This window comes from Solanum stenotomum, chromosome 4, assembly GCF_019186545.1.
Source record: "Solanum stenotomum isolate F172 chromosome 4, ASM1918654v1, whole genome shotgun sequence".
Classification (NCBI taxonomy): domain Eukaryota; kingdom Viridiplantae; phylum Streptophyta; class Magnoliopsida; order Solanales; family Solanaceae; genus Solanum; species Solanum stenotomum.
This window is the reverse complement of record NC_064285.1, coordinates 11,402,041-11,427,412: the sequence shown is the minus strand read 5'-3', so window position 1 is coordinate 11,427,412 and position 25,372 is coordinate 11,402,041. Positions and strand designations below refer to the sequence as shown.

Sequence of the window (25,372 nt, the reverse complement as noted above, 5' to 3'; positions counted from 1 at the left end):
TTAGACTTGGTGGTTATTCCCCCTAGAATAAGACAAGTACATCAAAAGAAAAAGGCGAGGTGACACTGGCCTATAGAGATTGTTGTTGTTGTTGTTTTGTTCCATAACGAATGAGTTGCTTCCTGATGCTTCACCTTGATGATAGCTCCCCATTGGATTTGTTAGCAAAGTTGGACCACTAAATGTGTAATTAGAATAGTGAAAAGGCATTGATGATGAACCAACTTGATAAGTGTTGTTATAAGCAAGTATGTTGTTATTGATCTGAGGAGTTGTTGTCACAGTTGTTTTCATCGTCCTCCTAGAATTAAGCGTGACAGTTTGAATGTCATTGATGCTAGGGCGAGGACGATCCACTAGAGTCTTACTAGTACGATGAGAGAAGTACTTCTGAGCATGACTTGCCACCTGAGTCGGTGTCTTCGAAAGAACATAGTGCCTTGAGATGCTCTTCCAATCTCCTTTCCCAAATTTTTTCAGTCCCATGAGAAACAACCTATATATACCATGCCACGTGATTAAAAAATTGTTGAAAAAAAAAGAAGCAAACTGAAATAAAGTTTATAACAAAAGATTAATTTAAAGAATTTTAAATTTATATGCACCAACAAGCTAGGTCAGTTTTACATGTTGTAGTAAGTGACTTATTGTATTTCAAGACTCCTTGAAAATGATGATTGGATTTTTCCTATATCAAAATTAGAATATTAATGATATCTTCATGCAGTCATAAAAGTAACTGAAATCAATCACCAAACAACAAATAAAATTCTTGACGGAAAAAATATTTATAATATAGCTGAAAATATTTTTCTTTTTATTATTTATTTTTGTTTCAAGTAAGAAAAGGTTTCATATAAAGGAGGTGTCAAGAAAACTCAAATCTAACATACAAAAAAAGTAAATCAAATCTAACATGCAAAAAACAAAACTTATAAATGTGTGTGAAAACATAAAAATAAAGGTTGTAAAGTAGTTTATGTATAAGTTATTCANTTTGTTTCAAGTAAGAAAAGGTTTCATATAAAGGAGGTGTCAAGAAAACTAAAATCTAACATACAAAAAAAGTAAATCAAATCTAACATGCAAAAAACAAAACTTGTAAATGTGTGTGAAGACATAAAAATAAAGATTGTAAAGTAGTTTATGTATAAGTTATTCATAACTTTAAAAAATGAAAAAGAAAAATATAATTTTATTATGAGTGTTCTCCTTTAGTCCATGGAATTCCCCGTCGACGACGTCGTGATTGGCTCGAGGCGGAGTGTCATTGAGATTGGCCCCCTTGTTTGATGAGTTATCTTCTTGTGGCACTTGATGATGTTGTTGATGTTGATGTTGATGATGATCATCAACAACATCACCAACAACATCACCAACAACAACATTTTTGTTTTTTGAAAAATTCTCCATTTCAACCTTTTTAAAGAGAAATATATAGAGATTTTTCATTTCCTCCAAGGATTTATGGGGGAATATTGAAGCAATAAATTCGAAAACCTAGGTTATTATACCTAGAAAAAGCATTTTCAAAAACCTGCTTCTCCTCAGGAATCCACCTATCTATTTGTGCAGTCACCTAATGATTATCCTGAGGTGATACACCATACAAATTAATTGTTGACCCCTGAGGGTCTGAACTTTCTAGAAATTCAGGCCAATCCATTGAAAGAAGGAAGAAGGGTGGAGGGGGGGAGGTGGATGGGAGGAGGGAGGGAATTTAGTGACTTATAGTGGAGTAATGCTTCTCTCTAACAATTCAATTTATAATTGATGTGTTAGAGAGTCACATAGTTGTGTCCTTTTATTGCTGAGAAGAGTCCTTTTAAAAGCGACAAAAATTAATGCGTGATGGTAAGAAGATTACACTCATTTATAGATCTTTGAATAGATTCTTTTATAATTAAAAACAAATTTCATTTTTTGTCGACTCAAACAAGTGCGTTTATGATATTGAGGGTATACATAGTCCATATTTGATGTTAAAATGTATTATTATCTTTTTTCCCTTTTAATTATTACTTCTACTTAATTATTAAGAAAATAAAATTATTTTTTCAAGTAAAATACAATTGCAACTACTACTGTTATAGATTGACCAAACAAATTATTGCCTCGCAAGTTGTGCAACTAAAACAAGCCATTGCAAAAGAAAAAAAAAACTTCTTCTTGGGAAACATGTCTAAATATTTATTATTGTTTCCTCTCTTTAGATGTCATTTATTGTACTCCAAATAAAGACAATTTGTAGTTGTAACTTCTTCACTAGACTACTATTTGCACTATAAATTAAAATTCTTTTCTGTAACATCCTGCCTTAGAAAGAGCTAAATTTAGAAAGAACCAATTTTGAAAGAGCCAATTTGAGATTTATTCAAGTTAAGCTTAAGTTGTGAGTTTTGGGTCAACTTCAAACGAATATAACTTTCCGTCTATGATTAATTAGATGGCCCAAAAGATATCAAATGAAAGGTCTTTTAATCCTATTTCCAACACCACCGAATATTCTAAATTTCAAGTTTGGATGAGGGAGATATGCCCGTTTGAAGTCAGCCTGTCAAGTGACGGTAAGTTACCCAAAATAATGAGGGGTAGTTTGGTCTTTTCCTTACCCCTTCAACTTTAAATTTTTTTAATAATGTTTTAGGGGTCAAAACTGATTTGGGTCAGTTTTCAGTCCTAAATACACTTAGTGTTTTGAAATGAGTTCAAGAGGAGAAAAGAGGAAAGGTCAAGGCGTTCGTCAAGATTCTTGGGATTTGTCGAGAAATTTCGCCAAGGCTTGATCCCTAAGAGGTATGTAAGCTCTCATAGTGTTGGGTTCGTTCACCCACACACCAATCATATGATTTTAAATCCAAAATTTTGTTCTTGAGGTTGAATGATTTGAGTTCTTTATGAGTTTCTTAAAGTTTCGTTCTTAAATCGTTAATAATGAGTTTGATGAGTTCTTGAGATAAATATTAGGAGTTAAAGGGTTGTTTTTGAGTAGATTTCTGTGTACTTATATTGGGTATTCGAATCTAAGTGACTTGGGAGGAAACCATTCAATTCTAGGCAAATTAGGGCCAAATAATCGAAGAAGAAAATTCGTCGGGAAGTTTTGGGTAGAGGCTGGGGTGGCGCGCCCAAGATGCGCCAGAAGGTCTGGGGCGGCACGCCAGCAGTGCACCACAAATGAGTCTCTGAAGTTTAGGGGTTGGCGCCCTGCACCAGCAATGCGCCAGGGTCACCTGCCCCAACCATTGTATCTGTTGTTTGCTCTGTCTAAGTCCTTTTAAAGTTTACCTTTACTCCATTCTGATTCTAACTCCATTCTGATTCTAACTACTCTAAACTACATCTAAACATTGAGAGATCCTTCATAACATGAATCATAACCCTTGAATTCATAATTTAAATTCAAGGTAGAGTTAAAAGTAAAGTCTTGAGAGTTCTTTCAAGTCATTTTGAGAAGTCTTTTCTAATCTTTTAAAACTTGTTTTAAGACTTGAGTACTTAGTATGAGGATGAGGAGAGTTGAGTTTCATTTTTTAAAATGAATATATGGGAACTAAGTATTCCCAAGAGTAAATATTTTTACATTTAAAATGAGAGGAAACATCGATTTCCAAATGAGTTCATGATGAGCTTTTTTGAGAACATTTTGAGTAATAATCTCAAAGTTTGAGGATGAGAAAATATTTTTAAATTATATGAGCTAAGTTATATTTTTGGGAGTAGTATTGAGCACCGATATGGGAGCGAGCCCATACAACTCAAAGTCCTCATAAACTATGTAGCCAACGTGGGTAGAAAGGGTCATACTTTTTAGTTGATTTCTTATTTCTTTTTAAGCATAGCTTAGTGGATCCACTTAGTTGAGGAGTTTTATACCCCGGTAAGGTATAGGAAAATTTGGAAGCATGAGCGAGATGTTGTATAATTACATAACTCATAGTGATGGTTTTCGGTTAAGGAATCTCCCAAACAGAGTTATTTTATATATTTACATACATACTGAGTTATTATTGTATTTTTAAATAGATTGAGTTGTTATCTACTAGTTTAAATGCTTTACATAAACTGCATTTTTATTGTTGTTTTATACTGCATTGAGTTGAGTATCTATGATTTGTGGTTGAGTTGAGTAGAGTCGAGGTGAGTATGTTTCTTTCTTTCCAAGTTCAAGCTTTTATGTTATATTCAGTACTTTCCATACATGCTCGTACATTCAATGTACTGATCTTATTTGGCGTGCATCATCTCATGATGCAGATACATGAGATCAGGGTCATCAACTGGAAATTCGTTGATACCATCTTCAGTTCTAGGGTTGTTTGGTGAGCCTCTTTGCATCCAGGGGATCCCTTATTTATTTCCGTTATTTCAGTTTTGTTAGGATGATCGAGGGTCTTATCGCTACATCCCTCACAATATTAGAGGCTTCATATATAGATAGATAGTAGCAGTTCATGAGTCATTTTCATTTCCATTGTTGATGTTTGAGACTCGAGTTGCCCACTTTTGGTCAGTTGAATGCTCGTATACATTTCTGAGTTTATTATTTTGAGACACTGAGTTAAAACTTCACTTTTAAAGTTCTTTTATTGTTGAGTAAGTCTTCCGCTAAGAGTTGATCATGGCTAAGGGTTCGCTTGGGGCCAACAATGGATCTCGAGTGTTGGTCACGTCCAGGGTGTAGGCTCGGGGGATGACAAACTTAGTATCAAATCACAGAGTACAAGAGTCCTAGGGTGTCTATGAATTCGTGTCTATAAAGTCCTAGTTATCTGTGTAAAGCGCGTCATATCTATAATTAGGAAACTGCGACTTTTAGAAACTATCTCACTTCTTTCATACTCTTTTCGTGCGATAGAGTTCAACTCTATAAAGTTTCTTTCTAATTCGTGCTTGCATGTATCTTTCAGATCATGCCTCCACGAAGATCTGTTTGAGGTCGTCCTTCTAGGAGGAATGTTGATTCTCAGGATCAAGGGGTCCCCAATGCACCAGAAGTGCAACCCCAAGGAGAGGTCACTAATGCTGAGTTTCGAGATTCTATCCGGATGTTGAGTCAAGTGGTGACCAACCAAGCTGGGTAACAGAGAGGAGTTCGACATGATATGGTTGATATATCTAGAATCTGTGAGTTCTTAAGGATGAATCCTCCAGACTTCACTGATTCAAGTGTCACTGAGGATCTAGAAAACTTTGTGAAAGAGTTGTAGAAGGTGTTTGAGGTTATGCATTGTTCTGATGTTGAATATGTGGAACTAGTTGCATACCAATTTAAGGGTGTTGCTGGAATCTGGTTTGATCAATGGAAGAAGAGTAGAGTTGAATGAGCATCAATTATGAACTGGGTTATGTTCGCAGATGGCTTCATGGAGCATTTCTTTCTCCATGAGCTAAGAGAGGCAAAGGTAAGAGAATTCCTAACTTTCAAGCAAGAATCCATGAGTGTGTATAAGTACAGCCTCAAGTTCACTCAACTTTCTCGTTATGCTCCAGAGATGGTTGCCTATATGAGGAGCAAAATGAGCTTGTTTGTGTCTGGCTTGCCTCGTCTATCAAGCAAAGAGAGTAAGGCTACAATGTTGATAGATTACATGGACATAGCAAGGCTATTGATCCATGTGCAACAGGTTGAGGAAGATAAACTGAGGGATAGAGAAGAGTTCTGACACAAGAAGTCTAAGACAACAGGAAATGAGTCCAGGCAGCAGAAGAATAATACAAACCGATCATCCTTTCAACGAAAGCCAAATGGACATGCTCCCTCATTTACTAGTGCACCTTCACCAAAGAACAAAGGTGAGTACAAGTATCAAAATTCTTAGAACCTTAGAGCTAGATCTGCACAATCTCAAGGTAGTGTGGCACAAGGAAGTAATTGGACTCCTGCAAGTGCTAAATGTGGTAGGGACCACCAAAGAGCGTGTCATGATGGCTCCACTAGTTGCTTCAAGTGTGGTCAGAATGTTTAATTCATGAGAGAGTGCCCTAAGAAGATGCAATGTAATGGTAATGGAGGCAATAGAGCCCAATCTTTTTCAGTGGCTCTGCCAGACTGAGCTACAACTAGATAAGCTATTTTAGGGATAGAAAGAGGAGTAAACCGTTTGTATGCTATCACCAGTCGTCAAGAACAAGAGAATTCACCAGATGTTGTCACTAGTATGCTGAAAGTCTTCACTTTTGATGTTTATGCTTTACTTGATCCTGGTGCGAGCCTATCTTTTGTGACTTCATATATTACTATGAGGTTCGATATTATTCCCGAACAACTTATTTTTCCCTTTAGTGTTTCCACACCTGTTGGTGAGTCTATTCTAGCTGAGAGATTTTATCGTGATTATACCTTTTTTGTCAATCACAAGGACACCATGGCTGACTTAGTTGAGCTAGATATGGTGGAATTTGATGTTATTCTTGGTATGGACTGTCTTCATGCCTGATATGCCTCAATTGATTGTAAAACTTGAGTTGTAAAATTTTAGTTTCCTAATGAGTCATTTATAGAGTGGAGGAGTACTTCAGCAGTGCCTAAGGGTCGTTTTATTTTGTACCTTAAGACGAGAAAGTTAGTTTCCAAGGGGTGCATATATCACTTAGTCCGNAAACTCACATGTGAGGCTCTAGTTTCACTCTATCATTTTCCGAGTCGTTACATGGGGACCACCAAAGAGCGTGTCGTGATTGCTCCACTAGTTGCTTCAAGTGTGGTTAGAATGTTTAATTCATGAGAGAGTGCCCTAAGAAGATGCAATGTAATGGTAATGGAGGCAATAGAGCCCAATCTTTTTCAGTGGCTCTGCCAGACTGAGCTACAACAAGATAAGCTATTTTAGGGATAGACAGAGGAGTAAACCGTTTGTATGCTATCACCAGTCGTCAAGAACAAGAATTCACCAGATGTTGTCACTAGTATGTTGAAAGTCTTCACTTTTGATGTTTATGCTTTACTTGATCCTGGTGCGAGCCTATCTTTTGTGACTTCATATGTTGCTATGAGGTTCGATATTATTCCCGAACAACTTCTTTTTCCATTTAGTGTTTCCACACCTGTTGGTGAGTCTATTCTAGTAGAGAGATTTTATCGTGATTGTACCATTTTTGTCAATCACAAGGACACCATGGCTGACTTAGTTGAGCTAGATATGGTGGAATTTGATGTTATTCTTGGTATGGACTGTCTTCATGCCTGATATGCCTCAATTGATTGTAGAACTTGAGTTGTAAAGTTTTAGTTTCCTAATGAGTCATTTATAGAGTGGAGGATTACTTCAGTAGTGCCTAAGGGTCGTTTTATTTTGTACCTTAAGACGAGAAAGTTAGTTTCCAAGGGGTGCATATATCACTTAGTCCGAGTTAATGACTCTAGTGTTGAGACACCACCTATTCAGTAAGTCCTAGTTGTGAGTGAGTTTCCAGAGGTCTTTCGAGATGATCTTCCCAGAGACCCTCCTGAGAGAGAAATAGACTTCGGTATAGATATTTTCCTGATACTCCTCATATCTCTATTCTGCCATATAGAAATGCACCAGCTGAGTTGAAAGAGTTAAAAAACATTCGAAATACCTTCTTAATAAAGGCTTCATTCGACCAAGTGTCTCACATTGGTGCGCTTCGGTGTTACTTGTGAGGAAGAAAGATGGTTCTCTTAAGATGTGTGGTTACTACCACCAATTGAACAAGGTTACTATAAAGAATAAATATCCTCTTTCGATAATTGATGATCTCTTTGATCAACTTCAGGGTTCCACTTGTTTTTCTAAGAGAGACCTCTAATCTGGCTATCATCAGTTGAGAGTAAGAGAAAGCGACATTCCTAAGACAACATTTTATTCATGTCTTTTGGTTTGACCAATTCTCCTGCAGCACTCACGGACCTTATGAACAGAGTGTTTAATCCCTATCTTGATATGTTTTTTTTTATTGTTTTCATTAATGACATTCTGATTTATTCGAGGAATGAGAAGGATCATGCTAGTCATCTCAAAGTAGTTTTCCAAACTCTAAAGGATATGGAGCTGTATACAAAATTTTCCAAGTGTGAGTTTTGGCTTGAGTCAGTGGTATTCTTAGGCCACATTATTTCTGGTGATGGGATTCGCGTTGACACTCAAAAGATTGAGGCAATGTAGAAATGGCCTAGACCTACATCTCCAACTGATATTAGGAGTTTCTTGGGATTGACTGGTTATTATAGAAGGTTTGTCGAGGGTTTTCATCTATTTCATCCCCTTTGACTAAGTTGACTTAGAAGAAATCAAAATTTTAATGATCTGAAGTTTGTGAGAAGAGCTTTCAGGAATTGAAAACTAGGTTGATTACTACCTAGTGTTGACCTTACCAGAGGGTATACAAGGCTTTTTATATGTATTGCGATGCGTCCAGAGTTTGACTGGGTTGTGTATTGATTCAGAATGACAAAGTTATAGCTTATGCCTCCAGACAACCTAAGATTCATGAGAAGAATTACCCAACCCATGATCTAGGGTTGGCTGTTGTAGTGTTTGCTTTGAAAATATGGTGTCACTATCTTTATGCTGTTCATGTAGATGTGTTCACCGATCATAAAATCCTTCAGTATGTGTTCAGTCAGAAAGAACTTAATCTCAGAAAGATGAAGTAGCTGGAGTTACTCAAGGATTATGATATGAGTATTCTCTATCACTAAGGTAAGGCGAATGTTGTTGCTAATGCTTTGAGAAGATTGTCTATGGATAGTACCACTCATGTTGAGGAAGGCAAGAAAGAATTAGCCAAAGATGTGCACAGACTTGCATGATTGGGAGTCCGGTTAATGGATTCCAATGAAGGTTGAGTGGTGGTGATGAATGGGGCTAAATCATCATTAGTGTCTGAAGTAAAATAGAAACAAGACCAAGACCCTATTTTGCTTGAATTGAAGGTAAATGTTCATAAGAATAAAGTGATGGCTTTTGAACAAAGGGGAGATGGTGTGTTGAGGTAACAAGGTAGATTGTGTGTACCCAAGGTGGATGAACCTCAAGAGAGGATCATAGAGGAAGCTCATAGCTCCAGATACTTTATCTATCCGGGTTCCACAAAGATATATCGTGACTTGAGAGAAGTCTACTGGTGGAGTAGTATGAAGATGTGTATAACAGAGTTCGTTGCTAAGTTCCCGGATTGACAACAAGTTAATGTAGAGCACCAAATGCCTAGTGGTGTGACTCAGAACATAGATATTCTGGAATGGAAGTGGAAAATGATCAATATGGATTTCATTACTGGTTTGACATGGTCTCGCAGACAGCATGATTTGATTTGGGTGATTGTAGATCAGATGACTAAATTAGCCCATTTCTTGCCGACTACCTATTCAGCAGAGGATTATGCAAAATTATATATTTAAGAGAAGTCAGACTTCATGGAGTTCCGTTGTCCATTATTTCAAATAGAGGTGCGCAATTCGCCACACAATTATGGAAATATTTCTTGAAAGGTTTGGGTTCGAAGGTAAACTTGAGTACTGTTTTCCATCTCCAGATAGATGGTCAAGGAGAGCACATAATCCAGACTTTAGAGGATATGTTGATGGCGTGTGTGATCAATTTCAAGGGTAATTGGGATGATTATTACCTATCATAGAGTTTTCTTACAACAATAGTTATCACTCTAACATCTAAATGGCTCCTTATGAGGCTTTTTATGGGAGAAGATGTAGATATCCTATTAGATGTTTTGAGGTTTGTGAGGCTGAGTTGATAGGACCAGACTTGGTTCATCAAGCTATGAAGAAGGTGAAGATTGGGTGTATTTGAAGGTTTCACCCATGAAGGGTGTTATGAGGTTTGGCAAGAAGGGGAAGCTTAGTCCATGGTGTAGTTGTCCATACAGGATATCTAAAAGGATTGGCAATGTATCCTATGAGTTAGAGCTACTGCCAGAGTTAGCAGCAGTCCATTCGGTATTTCACATTACGATGTTGAAGAAGTGTATGAGTGATCTTTCACTGATTATACCTACTGAATATATTGGTATTAAGGACAACCTATCTTATGAGGAGGTACCCGCTCAGATTCTAAATCACCAGGTTCGTAAATTGAGGACCAAGAAGGTAAAATCAGTCAAGGTCTTATGGAGGAATCAATTTGTTGTGGAAGCTATTTGAGAGGCTGAGGAGGATATGAAGAAGAGATACCCACATCTCTTTAAGTCCGGATAAATTCCAAATCAAGGTATTAATTATTTTCTTGTTACATTTTAAGTTGAAATGTTATGTTAATTTGCATGTTGAGTGTTTGAGCTGGGTGTTAGATGTTTCCACCCTTAGTCTACTTTGAGTAATCTCATTCGAGCATGAATATTCCCAAGGGGGAGATATTGTACATCCCTTCTTAGAAAGAGCTAAATTTAGAAAGAACCAATTTGGAAAGAGCCAATTTGAGATTTGTTCAAGTTTAGCTTAAGTTGTGAGTTTTGAGTCAACTTCAAACAACCATAACTTTCAGTATAGGATGAGTTAGATGACCCATAAGATATCAAATGAAAGGTCTTTTAATCCTATTTCCAACACTACCTAGTTTTCTGAATTTCGAGTTTTGATGAGGGAGATATGCCCATTTGAAATCAGCCTGTCCAGTGAAGTAAAGTAACCCAAAATAATGAGGGGTAGTTTGGTCTTTTCCTTACCCTTTCAGCTTTAAACATTTTTAATAATGTTTTAGGGGTCAAAAATGATTTGGGTCAATTTCCACAATCCTAAATACGCTTAGGTTTTGAGAAGAGTTCAATAGGAGGAAAGAGGAAAGGTTAAGGCGTCCGTCAAGGTTCTTGGGATTTGTCGAATAATTTCACCGAGGGTTGATCCCGAAGAGGTATGTAAGCTCTCATAGTGTTGAATTCTTCACCTCATGCCAAACATGTGATCTTAAATCCAAAATTTCGTTCTTGAGATTGAATGTTTTGAGTTGTTGGTGAGTTTCTTGAAGTTTCATTGTTTTTATTATTTATTTTTGTTTCAAGGAAAAAAAGGTTTCTTATAAAGGAGGTGTCAAGAAAACTCAAATCCAACATGCAAAAAAAGTAAATCAAAACGAACATGCAAAAAACAAAACAAAACTTGTAAATGTGTGTGAAAACATAAAAGTAAAGGTTGAAAAGTAGTTTATGTCTAAGTTATTCATAACTTTAATAAATGAAAAAGAAAAATATAATTTAATTACGAGTGGTCTCCTTCAGTCCATGGAATTTTCCATTGACGACGTCGTGAACGACTGATTTCAGCTCGAGGTGGAGTTTCATTAAGATTAGTCTCCTTGTCTGATGAGTTATTTTCTAGTGGAACTTGATGATGTTGTTGATGATGATCAACAACATCACCAACAACAACGTTTTTCTTTTTCGAAAAATCCTCCATTTCAACCTTTTTAATGAGGTTTATATAGAGGTTTTTCATTTCCTCCAAGGATTTATGGGGGAATTTTGAAGCAATAAGTTCAAAAACAATTTGATCGAGAAACTAGGTTATTATACTTAGAAAAAGCATTTACAAAAACATGTTTCTCCTCAGGAATCCACCTATCTATTTGTGCAGTCACCTCATGATTATCTTGAGGTGATACACCATACAGATCAATTGTTTTCCCCTAAGGGTTTGAACTTTCTAGAAATTCAGGCCAATCCAATCCATTGAAAGAAAGAAGAGATGTGGGGGGGGGGGAGGGAGGGACTTTAGTAACTTATAGTGGAGTAATGCATCTCTCTAACAATTCAATTTATAATTGATGTGTTAGAAAGTCACATAGTTGTGTCCTTTTATAGCTGAGAAGAGTCCTTTTAAAAGTGACAAAAATTAATGCGTGATGATGAGAAGATTACACTTGTTTATACATCTTTGAATAGATTCTTATATAATTAAAAACAAATTTCATTTCTAGTCGACTCAAAAAAGTGTGTTTATGATATTGAGGGTATACATAGTCCATATTTGATGTTAAAATGTATTATTATCTTTTTTTCCCCTTTTAATTATTACTTCTACTTAATTATTAAGAAAATAAAATTCTTTCAAGTAAATTACAATTGCAACTACTATTGTTTTAGATTGACCAAACAAATTATTGTCTTGCAAGTTGTACAACTAAAACAAGTCATTGCAAAAGAAAAAAAAAGCCAAACTTCTTCTTGGGAAACATGTCTAAATATTTATTATTTCTTCCTCTCCTTAGATGTCATTTATTGTACTCCAAATGAAGACAATTAGTAATTGTAACTTCTTCACTAGACTACTATTTGCACTATAAATTAACATTCTTTTCTACAATATCCCACCTTAGAAAGAGCTAAATTTAGAAGGAACCAATTTGGAAAGAACCAATTTGAGATTTGTTCAAGTTAAGCTTAAGTTATGAGTTTGGGTCAACTTCAAACGACTATAACTTTCTGTAGAGTATTAGTTAGGTGGCCAATAAGATAACAAATCAAAGGTCGTTGCATTATTTTTACCAATGCCACCGAGTTATCTAAATTTCGAGTTCGGATGAAGGAAATATGCTTGTTTGAAGTCAGCATTCTAGTGAAGGGAAGTTACCCGAAACAATGAGGGGTAGTTTGGTGTTTTCCTTAATCCTTCAGCTTTAAATATATTTAGTAATGTTTTAGGGGTCAAAAATGATTTGGGTCAGTTTTCACAATGCTAAATACACTTAGGATTTTGAAAAGAGTTCAAGAGGAGAAAGAGGAAAGGTCAAGGCGTTCGTCAAGACTCTTGGGATTTATCGAGAAATTTCGCCAAGAGTTGATCCCTAAGAGGTATTTAAGCTCTCATAGTGTTGGGTTCGTTCACCCACACACCAATCATGTGATTTTAAATCCAAAATTTCATTCTTGAGGTTGAATGATTCGAGTTCTTGATGAGTTTCTTGAAGTTTTGTTCTTTAATTGTTAATAATGAGTTTGATTAGTTCTTGAGATGAATGTTAGGAGTTAAAGGGTTGTTTTTGAGTAGATTTTTGTGTACTTATGTTGGGTATTCGAATCTAAGTGACTTGGGAGGAAACCATTCTATTCTAGGCGAATTAGTGCCAAATAATCGAAGAAGAAAATTCGTCGTGAAGTTCTAGAGATAGGTTGGGGCGGCGCTCCCCTGATGCCAGAAGGTCTGGGGTGGCGCGCCAACAGTGTACCAAAAATGAGTCTCTGAAGTTTAGGGCTGGCGCCCCACACCAGCAGTGCGCCACGGTCGCCTGCCCAACCCTTTTCCGTCATTTGCTCTGTCTAAGTCCTTTTAAAGTGTACCTTTACTCCCTTTTTGATTTTAACTACTCTAAACTACATCTGAACACGAGATATTCTTCGTAACATGAATCATAACCCTTGAATTCATCATTCAAATTCAAGGTAGAGTTAAGAGTAAAGTCTTGAGAGTTCTTTCAAGTCATTTAGAGAAGTCTTGTACAATATTTTAAAATTTATTTTAAGACTTAAGTACTTAAGTATGAGGATGAGGAGAGTTGAGTTTCATTTTTTAAAATGAATAAATGGGAACTAAGTATTCGCAAGAGTAAATGTTTTTACATTTATAATGAGAGAAACATCGATTTCCAAATGAGTTCATGAAGAGCTTTGAGTATAGTCTTTTTTAAGAGAACATTTTGAGTAATAATCTCAAAATTTGAGGATGAGGAAATATTTTTAAATCATATGAGCTAAGTTATATTTTTTGGAGTAGTATTAAGCATCGATATGGGGGCAAGTTCATACAACTCAAATTCCTCATAAACCATGTAGCCAACGTGGGTAGAAAGGGTCATACCTTTTAGATGATTCCTTATTGCTTTTTAAGCATAGTTTAGTGAATCCATTTAGCTGAGGAGTTTTATACCCCGGCAAGGTATAGGAAAATCTAGATGCGTGGGCGATATGTTGCATCATCACATAGCTCATAGTGATGGTTGTCAGTTAGAGAATCTCCCAAATAGAGTTATTTTATATCTTTACATATAGACTGAGTTATAATTGTATTTTTAAATACATTGAGTTGTTATCTACTATTTTAAATGCTTTATATAAACTGCATTTTTACTGTTATTTTATACTGCATTGAGTTGAATATCCATAATATGTGGTTGAGTTGAGTTGAGTTGAGTCGAGGTGAGTATATTTCTTTTTTTCCAAGTTCAAGCGTTTATGTTATATTCAATATTCCCCTTACATGCTCGTACATTCAATGTATTGATGCCATTTGGCATACATAATTTTATGATGCAAATACAAGAGATCAGGGTCATCAGCAGGCAAATCATTGATACTGTACGCAGTTCCAGGGTTGTTTGTTGAGACTCCTTTCATCCATGGGATCCCTTATTTGTTTCCATTATTTCAGTTTTGTTAGGATGATCGGGGGTCTAGTCCCTACATCCCTTATAGTATAGAGGCTTCATATTTAGATAAACAGTAGTGGTTCATGAGTCCTTTCCATTTCCATTGTTAATAGTTGAGACTCGAGTTGCCATGATTTGTCAGTTAAATGTTTTTATACATTTTTGAGTTTATTATTTTGAGACACTGAGTTAAAACTTCACTTTTAATGTTCTTTTATTGTTGGGTAAGTCTTCCACTAAGAGTTTAGCAAGGCCAAGGGTTCGCTTGGGTCCAGCAATGGTTCTCGAGTGTCAGCCACGTCCAGGTTGTAGGCTCGGGACATGACAAACTTGGTATCAGAGCGAAAGTTCAAGACTCCTAGGGTGTGTATGAATCTGTGTCTGTAAAGTCCTAGTTATCGGTGTAAATCGCGTCACATCTATAAAGTTGCGACATTTAGGAACTATCTCATTTATTTCATACTCTTTTCGTGCGATAGAGTTCAATTCTATAAAGTTTCTTTCTAATTCGTGTTTGCGTGTATCTTTCTGATCATGCCTCTACGAAGAGCTGTTTGAGGTCGTCCTGCGACGAGGAATGTTGATTCTCAGGATCAAGGGGTCCTCAATGCACCAGAAGTGCAACCCCAAGAAGAGGTCATTAATGCTGAGTTTCGAGATGCTATCCGGATGTTGAGTCAAGTGGTGACCAACCAAGCTAGGCAACAAAAAGGGGTTCGACAGGATACGGTTGATATATCTAAAATTTGTGAGTTCTTAAGGATGAATCCTCCAGACTTCACTGGTTCAAGTGTCACTGAGGATCTAGAAAACTTTGTGGAAGAGTTGCAGAAGGTGTTTGAGGTTATGCATTGTTCTAATGCTGAATATGTGGAATTAGTTGCATACCAATTTAAGGGTGTTGCTAGAATCTGGTTTGATCAATGGAAGAAGAGTAGAGCCGAAGAAGCATGAATTATGAGCTGGACAGTGTTCAAAGGTGCCTTCATGGTGAATTTCTTTCCCCGTAAGCTAAGAAAGGCAAATGTAAGAGAATTTCTCACTCTGAAGCAAGAATCCATGAGTGTGTATGAGTACAACCTCAAGTTCACTCAACTTTCTCATTATGTTATGGAGATGGTTGCCTATATGATGAGCATGATGAGCTTATTTGTGTCTGGGTTGTCTCATCTATCAAGCAAAGAGGGTACGGCTGCAATATTGATAGAGTACTTGGACATAGCAAGGCTAATGATCCATGTGCAACAGGTTGAGGAAGATAAGCTGGTGGTTAGAGAAGAGTTTTAAAACAAAAAGGCTAAGACAACAAGAAATGAGTCGAGGCAGTAGAAGAGTAATGGAAATCGATCATCCTTTCAACGAAATCCAAATGGACCTACTCCATCATCTACTAGTGCACCTGTACCAAAGAACAAAGGTGAGTACAAGTATCAAAATTCTTAGAACTTCAGAGCTCGACCTGCACAATCTCAAGGTAGTGTGGCACAAAGAAGTAATTGGATTCCTGCATGTGCTAAGTGTGGTAGGAACCACCAAGGAGCGTGTTGTGATGGCTCTATTGGTTGCTTCAAGTGTGGTCCAAATGGTCACTTCATGAGAGAGTGCCCTAAAAATAGGCAATGTAATGGTAATGGGGGCAATAGAGCCCAATCTTTTTAAGCGGCTCCACCAGACAGAGCTACAACTAGAGGAGCTACTTCAGGTACAGACGGAGGAGCAAACCGTTTGTAAGCTATCACCAGTCGTTAAGAAGAAGAGAATTCACCAGATGTTATCACTAGTATGCTGAAAGTCTTTTCTTTTGATGTTTATGCTTTAGTTGATCCAGGTGCGAGCCCATATTTGATGACTTCATATGTTGCTATGAGGTTCGATATTTTTCCCAAACAACTTCTTGTTCTCTTCAATGTTTCCACACATGTTATTGAGTGTATTCTAGCTGAGAGATTTTATCGTGATTGTACCATTTCTGTCAATCATAAGGACATAATGACTGACATAGTTGAGCTAGATATGGTAGACTTTAATGTTATTCTAGGTATGGACTGGCTTCATGCCTGATATGCCTCAGTTGATTGTAGAACTTGAGTTGTAAAGTTTTAGTTTCTTAATGAATCATTTATAGAATAGAGGAGTACTTCAACAGTGCCTAAGGGTCGTTTTATTTTGTACCTTAAGACGAGAAAGTTAGTTTCTAAGGGTTGCATATATCACTTAGTCTGAGTTAATGACTCTAGTGTTGAGACACCACCTATTCAGTTAGTCCTAGTTAAGAGTGAGTTTCTAGAGGTCTTTCCAGATGATCTTCCCGGAGACCCTCATGTGAGAGAAATAGACTTCGGTATAGATATTTTCTTGATACTCATTATGTCTCTATTCTACCATATAGAATGGCTCCAGCTGAGTTGAAAGAGTTAAAAGAGCATTTGAAATACCTTCTTAATAAAGGCTTCATTGGTCCAAGTATCTCACCTTGGGGCGCTCCGGTCTTATTTGTGAGGAAGAAAGATTGTTCTCTTAGGATGTGTATTGACTATCACCAATTGAACAAGGTTACTATAAAAAATAAATATCCTCTTCCTTGAATTAATGGTCTCTTTGATCAACTTCTGGGTGCCACTTGTTTTTCTAAGATAGACCTCTGATCTAGCTATCATCAGTTGAGAGTAAAAGAAAGCGACATTCCTAAGACAACATTTAGGACCCGTTATGGTCATATTGAGTTTCTAGTCGTGTCTTTTGGTTTGACCAATGCTCCTGCAGCATTCATGGACCTTATGAACAAAGTGTTTAATCCCTATCTTGATATGTTTGTTATTGTTTTCATTGATGACATTCTGATTTATTCGAGGAATGATGAGGATTATGCTAGTCATCTCACAGTAGTTCTCCAAACTCTGAAGGATATAGAGCTGCATACAAAACTTTCTAAGTGTGAGTTTTGGCTTGAGTCAATGGTATTCTTAGACCACATTTTTATTGGTGATGGGATTCGTGTTGACACTCAAAAGATTGAGGTAATGCAGAACTAGCCTAGGCCCCATCTCCAACTGATATTATGAGTTTCTTGGGATTGGTTGGTTATTATAGAAGGTTTGTCAATGGGTTTTCATCTATTTCATCCCCTTTGACTTAGTTGACTTAGTTGACTTAGAAGACAACAAACTTTTAATGATCAGAAGCTTGTGAGAAGAGCTTCAGGAATTGAAAACTAGGTTGATTACTACCCAGTGTTGACTTTACCGGAGGGTACACAAGGCTTTTATTATGTATTGCGATGCGTCCAGAGTTTGACTAGATTGTGTATTGATTCAGAATGGCAAAGTTATAGCTTATGCCTCTCGACAACTTAAGATTCACGAGATGAATTAACCAACCCATGATCTAGAGTTGGTTGTTGTAGTGTTTGCTTTGAAAATATGGTGTCACTATCTTTATAGTATTCCTGTAGATGTGTTCACCGATCACAAAATCCTTCAGTATGTGTTCAGTTAGAAAGAGCTTAATCTCAGACAGATGAGGTGACTGGATTTACTCAAGGATTATGATATGAGTATTCTCTATAACCTAGGTAAGGCTAATGTTATTGCTAATGCGTTGAGAAGATTGTCTATGGATAGTACCGCCCATGTTGAGGAAGGCAAGAAAGAATTAGCCAAAGAGGTGCATATACTTGAATGATTGGGAGTCCGATTAATGGATTCCAATGAAGGAGGAGTGGTGGTGCTGAATGGGGCTGAATCATCATTAGTGTCTGAAGTAAAAGAGAAATAAGACCAAGACCCCGTTTTGCTTGAATTGAAGGTAAATGTTCATAAGCAGAAAGTAATGACTTTTGAACAAGGAGGATATGGTATGTTGAGGTATCAAGATAGATTGTGTGTACCCAAGGTGGATAAACCTCGGGAAGCTCATAGCTCCAGATACTCTACCCATCCGAGTTCTATAAAGATATATCATGACTTGAGAGAAGTCTATTGGTGGAGTAATGTGAAAATGTGTATTACAGAGTTCGTTGCTAAGTGCCCGAATTGCAAACAAGTTAAGGTAGAGAACCATAGGCCCAATGGTATGGCTCAGAACATAGATATTCTGGAATGGAAGTGGTAAATGATCAATATGGATTTCACTACTGGTTTAACGTGGTCTCGCAGACAGTATTATTCGATTTGGGTGATTGTAGATCGGATGACTAAATTAGCCCATTTCTTGCCTGTAAGGACTACCTATTCAACAGAGGATTATGCAAAATTATATATTCAATAAAAAGTCAAACATAATGGAGTTCCGATGTCTATTATTTCAAATAGAGGTGCGCCATTAACCGCACAATTATGGAAATCCTTCCAGAAAGGTTTAGGTTCGAAGGTAAACTTAAGTACTGTTTTCCATCCCCAGACAGATGGTCAAGCAGAGCACACAATCCAGATTTTAGAAAATATGTTGATGGCGTGAGTGATCAATTTCAAGGGTATCACTTACCTATCATCGAGTTTTCTTACAACAATAGTTATCACTCTACCATCTAAATGACTCTTAATGAGGCTCTTTATGGGAGAAGATGTAAATATCCTATTAGATGGTTTGAGGTTGGTAAGGCTGAGTTGATAGGACCAGACTTGGTTCATCAAGCAATGGAGAAGGTGAAGACTATTCAAGAAAGGTTGAAAATAACGCAGAGGCGTTAGAAATCCTATACTGATGTTTGAAGAAGAGACTTGGAGTTTGAGGTGGATGATTGGGTGTATTTGAAGGTTTCACCCATGAAGGGTGTTATGAGGTTTGGCAAGAAGGGGAAGCTTAGTCCTCGGTGTATTGGTCCATACATGATATCTAAGAGGATTGGTAATATAGCCTATGAGTTAGAGCTACCTCCAGAATTGGCAACAATCCATGCAGTATTTCACATTACGATGTTGAAGAAATGTATGGGTTATCCTCACTCATTATACCTACTGAAAATATTGGTATTAAGGACAACCTATCTTATGAGGAGGTACCCGTTCAAATTCTAGATTGTTAGGTTCGTAAATTGAGGACCAAGGAGGTAGCATCAGTCAAGGTCTTATGGAGGAATCAATTTGTTGAGGAAACTATTTGAGAGGCTGAGGAGGATATGAAGAAGAGATACCCACATTTCTTTAAGTCCGGATAAATTCCAAATCAAGGTGCTAATTCTTTTCTTGGTACATTTTAAGTTGAAATGTTATGTTAATTAGCATGTTGGGTGTTTGAGCTGGGTGTTAGATGTTTCCACCCTTAGTCTACTTTGAGTAATCTCATTCGAGGACGAATATTCCCAAGGGGGAGATATTTTAACATCCCTCCTTAGAAAGATCTTAATTTAGAAAGAACCAATTTGGAAAGAGCCAATTTGAGATTAGTTCAAGTTTAGCTTAAGTTGTGAATTTTGGGTCAACTTCAAATGACCATAACTTTCAGTATAGGATGAGTTAGATAACCCATAAGATATCAAATAAAAGGTCTTTTAATCCTCTTTCCAAAACCACTGAATTTTTTAAATTTCAATTTTGGATGAGGGAGATATTCCCGTTTGAAGTCAGCATGTCCAGTGAAGGAAAGTTACCCAAAATAATGAGGGGTAGTTTGGTGTTTTCCTTACCCCTTCAGCTTTAAACATTTTTAGTAATGTTTTAGGGGTCAAAAATGATTTGGGTCAGTTTTCACAATCCTAAAAACGCGTAGGTTTTGAGAAGAGTTCAAGAGGAGAAAAGAGGAAAGGTCAAGGCATTCGTCAAGGTTCTTGGGATTTGTCGAATAATTTCGCCAAGGGTTGATCCCAAAGAGGTATGTAAGCTCTCATAGTGTTGGGTTCGCTCACCCTCATGCCAAACATGTGATTTAAATCCAAAATTTTGTTCTTGAGATTGAATGATTTGAGTTCTTGATGATTTTCTTGAAGTTTCATTCTTTTTATTATTTATTTTTGTTTCAAGGAAAAAAAGGTTTCATATAAATGAGGTGTCAAGAAAACTCAAATCTAACATGCAAAAAATAACTAAATCATATCTAACATGCAAAAAACAAAACAAAACTTGTAAATGTGTGGGAAAACATAAAAATAAAGGTTGTAAAGTAGTTTATGTATAAGTTATTCATAACTTTAATAAATGAAAAAGAAAAATGCAATTTAATTACAAGTGTTCTTCTTTAGTCCATGGAATTCCCCATTGACGACGTCATGAACGACTAATTTTGGCTCGAGGCGGAATGTCATTAATATTAGTCTCCTTGTCTGATTAGTTATCTTCTTGTGGCACTTTATGATGTTGTTAATGGTGATCATCAAAAACATCACCAACAACAACATTTTTATTTTTCGAAAAATCCTCCATTTCAACCTTTTTAAAGAGGTTTATATAGAGGTTTTTCATTTTCTCCAAGGATTTATGGGGGAATTTTGAAGCAATAAATTCAAAAACAATTTGATAACCTAGCTTATTATACCTAGAAAAAAAAATTAAAAAAAAAACATGTTTCCCCTCAGGAATCCACCTATCTATTTGTGCAGTCACCTTATGATTATCTTAAGGTGATACACCATACAGATCAATTGTTCGCCCCTGAGGGTTTGAAAATTTCTAGAAATTCAGGTCAATCCATTGAAAGAAAGAAGAGATGTGTGTGGGGGGGAGGGGGGGTGGGAGGAGGGAGGGACTTTAGTGACTTATAGCGGAGTAATTCTTCTCTCTAACAATTCAATTTATAATTGATGTGTTAGAGAGTCACATAGTTGTGTCCTTTTATAGCTGAGAAGAGTCCTTTTAAAAGCGACAAAAATTAATGCGTGATGATGAGAAGATTACACTCATTTATAGATCTTTGAATAGATTATTATATAATTAAAATCAAATTTCATTTTTAGTCGACTCAAACAAGTTTGTTTATTATATTGAGGGTATACATGGTCCATATTTGATGTTAAAATGTATTATTATCTTTTTTTCCCTTTTAATTATTACTTCTACTTAATTATTAAGAAAAGAAAATTCTCACAAATAAATTACAATTGCAATTACTACTGTTTTAAATTGACCAAACAAATTATTGGGAAACATGTCTAAATATTTATTATTTTTTCCTCTCTTTTGATGTCATTTTTTGTACTCCAAATGAAGACAATTTGTAATTGTAACTTCTTCACTAGACTACTATTTGCACTAAAAATTAAAACACTTTTCTGTAACATCCCGCCTTTGAAAGAGCTAAATTCAGAAAGAATCAATTTGGAAAGAGCCAATTTGAGATTTGTTAAAGTTAAGCTTAAGTTGTGAGTTTTGGGTCAACTTCAAACGACTATAACTTTCCGTACATTATTAGTTAGGTAGCCCATAAGATATCAAACGAAAGGTCATTGGATTATTTTTAACAACGCCACCGATTTTTCTAAATTTTGAGTTCAGATGAGGGAGATATGCCTGTTTGAAGTTAGCATGTCTAGTGAAGGGAAGTTACCCAAAATAATGAGGGGTAGTTTGGTCTTTTCCTTACCCCTTCAGCTTTAAATATTTTTAGTAATGTTTTAGGGGTCAAAACTGATTTGGGTCAGTTTTCACAATCCTAAATACACTTAGGGTTTTGAAAAGAGTTCAAGAGGAGAAAGAGGAAAGGTCAAGGAGTTCGTCAAGATTCTTGGGATTTGTCGAGAAATTTTGCCAAAGGTTGATCCCTAAAAAGTATTTAAGCTCTCATAGTGTTGGATTCATTCACTCACACATCAATCATGTGATTTTAAATCTGAAATTTTGTTCTTGAGGTTGAATGATTTGAGATCTTGAAGAGTTTCTAGAAGTTTCATTCTTAAATCGTTAATAATGAGTTTGATGAGTTCTTGAGATGAATTTTAGGAATTAAAAGGTTGTTTTTTAGTAGATTTTTGTGTACTTATGTTGGGTATTCGAATCTAAGTGACTTGGGAGGAAACCATTCGATTCAAGGCGAATTAGGACAAATAATAGAAGAAGAAAATTCGTCAGGAAGTTGGGGGGAGAGGTGCGCCCCAGATGTGGCAGATGGTCTGGGGTGGCGCACCAACAGTGCACCAAAAATGAGTGTCTGAAGTTTAGGGGCTGGCGCCCCGCACGAACAATGCGCCACGGTCGGCTGTCCCCACATTTTTTCCATCGTTTGCTCCGTCTAAGTCCTTTTAAAGTGTACCTTTACTCCCTTTCTGATTCTAACTACTCTAAACTACATCTAAACACAAGAGATCCTTCATAACATGAATCATAACCCTTGAATTCATAATTCAAATTCAAGGTAGAGTTAAGAGTAAAGTCTTGAGAGTTCTTTCAAGTCATTTTGAGAAGTCTTTTACATTCTTTCAAAACTTGTTTTAAGACTTAAGTACTTAAGTATGAGGATGAGGAGAGTTGAGTTTCATTTTTTAAAATGAATAAATGGGAACTCAGTATTCCCAAGAGTAAATGTTTTTACATTTATAATGAGAGGTGAGTATGTTTCTTTCTTTCCGAGTTCAAGATTTTATTTTATGTTCAGTATTCCCCTTACATGCTCGTACATTCAATGTACTGATGCCATTTGGCATGGATAATTTCATGATACAATACAGGAGATTAGGGTCATCAGCAGGCGAATCGTTGATACCATATGCAGTTCCAGGGTTGTTTGGTGAGCCTCCTTGCATCCAAGGGATCCCTTATTTATTTCCGTTATTTCACATTTGTTAGGAATATCGGGGGTCTAGTCCCTACATCCCTCACAGTATTAGAGGCTTCATAGATAGAGACATAGTAGTAGTTCATGATTCCTTTTCATTTGCATTGTTGTTATTTGAGACTTGAGTTGCCATCTTTTGGCCAGTTGAATGTTCTTATGCATTTCTGAGTTTATTATTTTGAGACACTAAGTTAAGACCTCACTTTTAAAATTCTTTTATAGTTGAGCAAGTCTTCGGTTGAGATTTGAGCAAGCCCAAGGGTTCATTTAGGGCCAGCAATGGTTCTAGAGTGTCGGCCAGGTCCAGGGTGTAGGTTCGGGGTATGACAAACTTAGTATCAGAGCACAGAGTTCAAAAGTCCTACGGTGTCTATGAATCCATGTCTATAAAGTCCTAGTTATTGGTGTGAAGCGTGTCATATCTATAATTAGGAAGTTGCGGCATTTAGGAACTATCTCACTTCTTTCACACTCTTTTCATACGATATAGGTCAACTCTATTAAGTTTCTTTATAATTCGTGTTTGCGCGTATCTTTCAGATCATGCCTCCATGAAGAGTTGTTCGAGATCGTCCTTCTAGAAGGAATGTGGATTCTCAGGATCAAGGGATCCCCAATGCACTAGAATTGCAACCCAAAGGAAAGGTCACTAATGCTGAGTTTCGAGATGTTATTCGGATGTTGAGTCAAGTAGCGACCAACCAAACTGGGCAACAAAGAGGGGTTCGACAGGATGTGGTTGATACATCTAGAATCTATGAGTTCTTAAGGATGAATCCTCCAGACTTCATGGGTTCAAGTGTCACTAAGGATCTAGAAAGTTTTGTGGAAGAGTTGTAGAAAGTGTTTGAGGTTATGCATTGTTCTAATGTTGATTATGTGGAACTAGTTGCTTACCAATTTAAGGGTGTGGCTAGAATTTGGTTTGATCAACGGAAGAAGAGCAGAGTTGAAGGAGCATCAATTATGAGTTGGGTTGTGGTCGAAGGTGCCTTCATGGGGTATTTCTTTCCCTGTGAGCTAAGAGAGGCAAAGTTAAGAGAATTCCTCACTCTCAAGCAAGAATCCATGAGTGAGTATGAGTACAACCTCAAGTTCACTCAACTTTCTCATTATGCTCCAGAGATGGTTGCCTATATGAGGAGCATGATGAGCTTGTTTGTGTCTGGGTTGTCTCGTCTATCAAGCAAAAAGGGTAAGGCTGCAATGTTGATAGAGTACATGGACATAGCAAGGCTGATGATCCATGTGCAACAGGTTGAGGAAGATAAGCTGAGGGATAGAGAAGAGTTCTGAAACAAGAAGGCTAAGACAATAGGAAATGAGTCCAGGCAACAGAAGAGTAATGCAAACCAACAATCCATTTAACAAAAGCCAAATAGACCTATTCCATCATCTACTAGTGCACCTGAACCAAAGAACAAAGGTGAGTACAAGTATCAAAATTCTTAGAACTTCAAAGCTAGACCTGCACAATCTCAAGGTAGTGTGGAACAAGGAGGTAATTGGACTCCTGCATGTGCTAAGTGTGGTAGGAACCACTAAGGTGCGTGTCGTGATGGCTCCAATGGTTACTTCAAGTGTGATCAGAATGGTCACTTCATGAGGAAGTGCCCTAAGAACAGGAAATGTAATGATAATAGGGGCAATAGAGCCCAATCTTTTTCAGTGGCTCTGCTAGACGAGCTATAGCTAGAGGAGCTACTTCAGGGATAGACGAAACCATTTGTATGCTATCACCATTCATCAAGAACAAGAGAATTCACCAGATGTTGTCACTGGTATGCTAAAAGTCTTTACTTTTGATGTTTATGCTTTATTTGATCCTGGTGCGAGCCCATATTTTGTAACTTCATATGTTGCTATGAGGTTCGACATTATTCACAAACAACTTCTTGTTCCCTTCAGTGTTTCCACACCTGTTTGTGAGTCTATTCTAGCTGAGAGATTTTATTGTGATTGTACCATTTTTGTTAATAAAAAGGACACCATGGCTGACTTAGTTGAGCTAGATATGGTGGACTTTGATGTTATTCTAGGTATGGACTGGCTTCAGGCCTAATATGCCCCAGTTGATTGTAGAACTTGAGTTTTAAAGTTTAAGTTTCCTAATGAGTCATTTATAGAGTGGAGGAGTAGTTCAGCAGGGAAGTTTTATTTTGTACCTTAAGACGAGAAAGTCAGTTTCCAAGGGTTGCATATATCACTTAGTACGAGTTAATGACTCTAGTGTTGAGATATTACCTATTCAGTTATTCCTAGTTGTGATTGAGTTTCCAGAGGTCTTTCCAGATGATCTTCCTAGAGACCCTCCTGAGAGAGAAATAGACTTT

The 25,372-nt window shown here is 36.8% G+C and overlaps 1 protein-coding gene across 1 annotated transcript; it reads right to left on the bottom strand.

Moving 5' to 3' along the window:
- On the bottom strand, positions 1-23,007 carry LOC125861271 (transcription factor DIVARICATA-like). Its single transcript, XM_049541207.1, has 4 exons — positions 22,931-23,007; positions 20,659-20,807; positions 11,181-11,292; positions 1-496 (listed from the first exon to the last, which is right to left on the bottom strand). Exons 1-4 carry the CDS (start codon positions 23,005-23,007, stop codon positions 1-3), a joined length of 834 nt encoding a protein of 277 aa, XP_049397164.1.
- Positions 23,008-25,372: the final 2,365 nt, after the last annotated feature.

Bases quoted from the DNA above. Each gene is read 5' to 3' on its own strand.
- LOC125861271 (XM_049541207.1), bottom strand. From the start codon at position 23,007: ATGCAAGGAGGCTCACCAAACAACCCTGGAACTGCATATGGTATCAAC. The intron at 11,293-20,658 runs GTGATGTTTTTG...AAGTTCCACTAG, and splicing joins AAATAAAAATGTTGTTGTTG to AAAATAACTCATCAGACAAG. The intron at 497-11,180 runs GTAATTAAATTA...TGGTATATATAG, and splicing joins TGGACTGAAGGAGACCACTC to GTTGTTTCTCATGGGACTGA.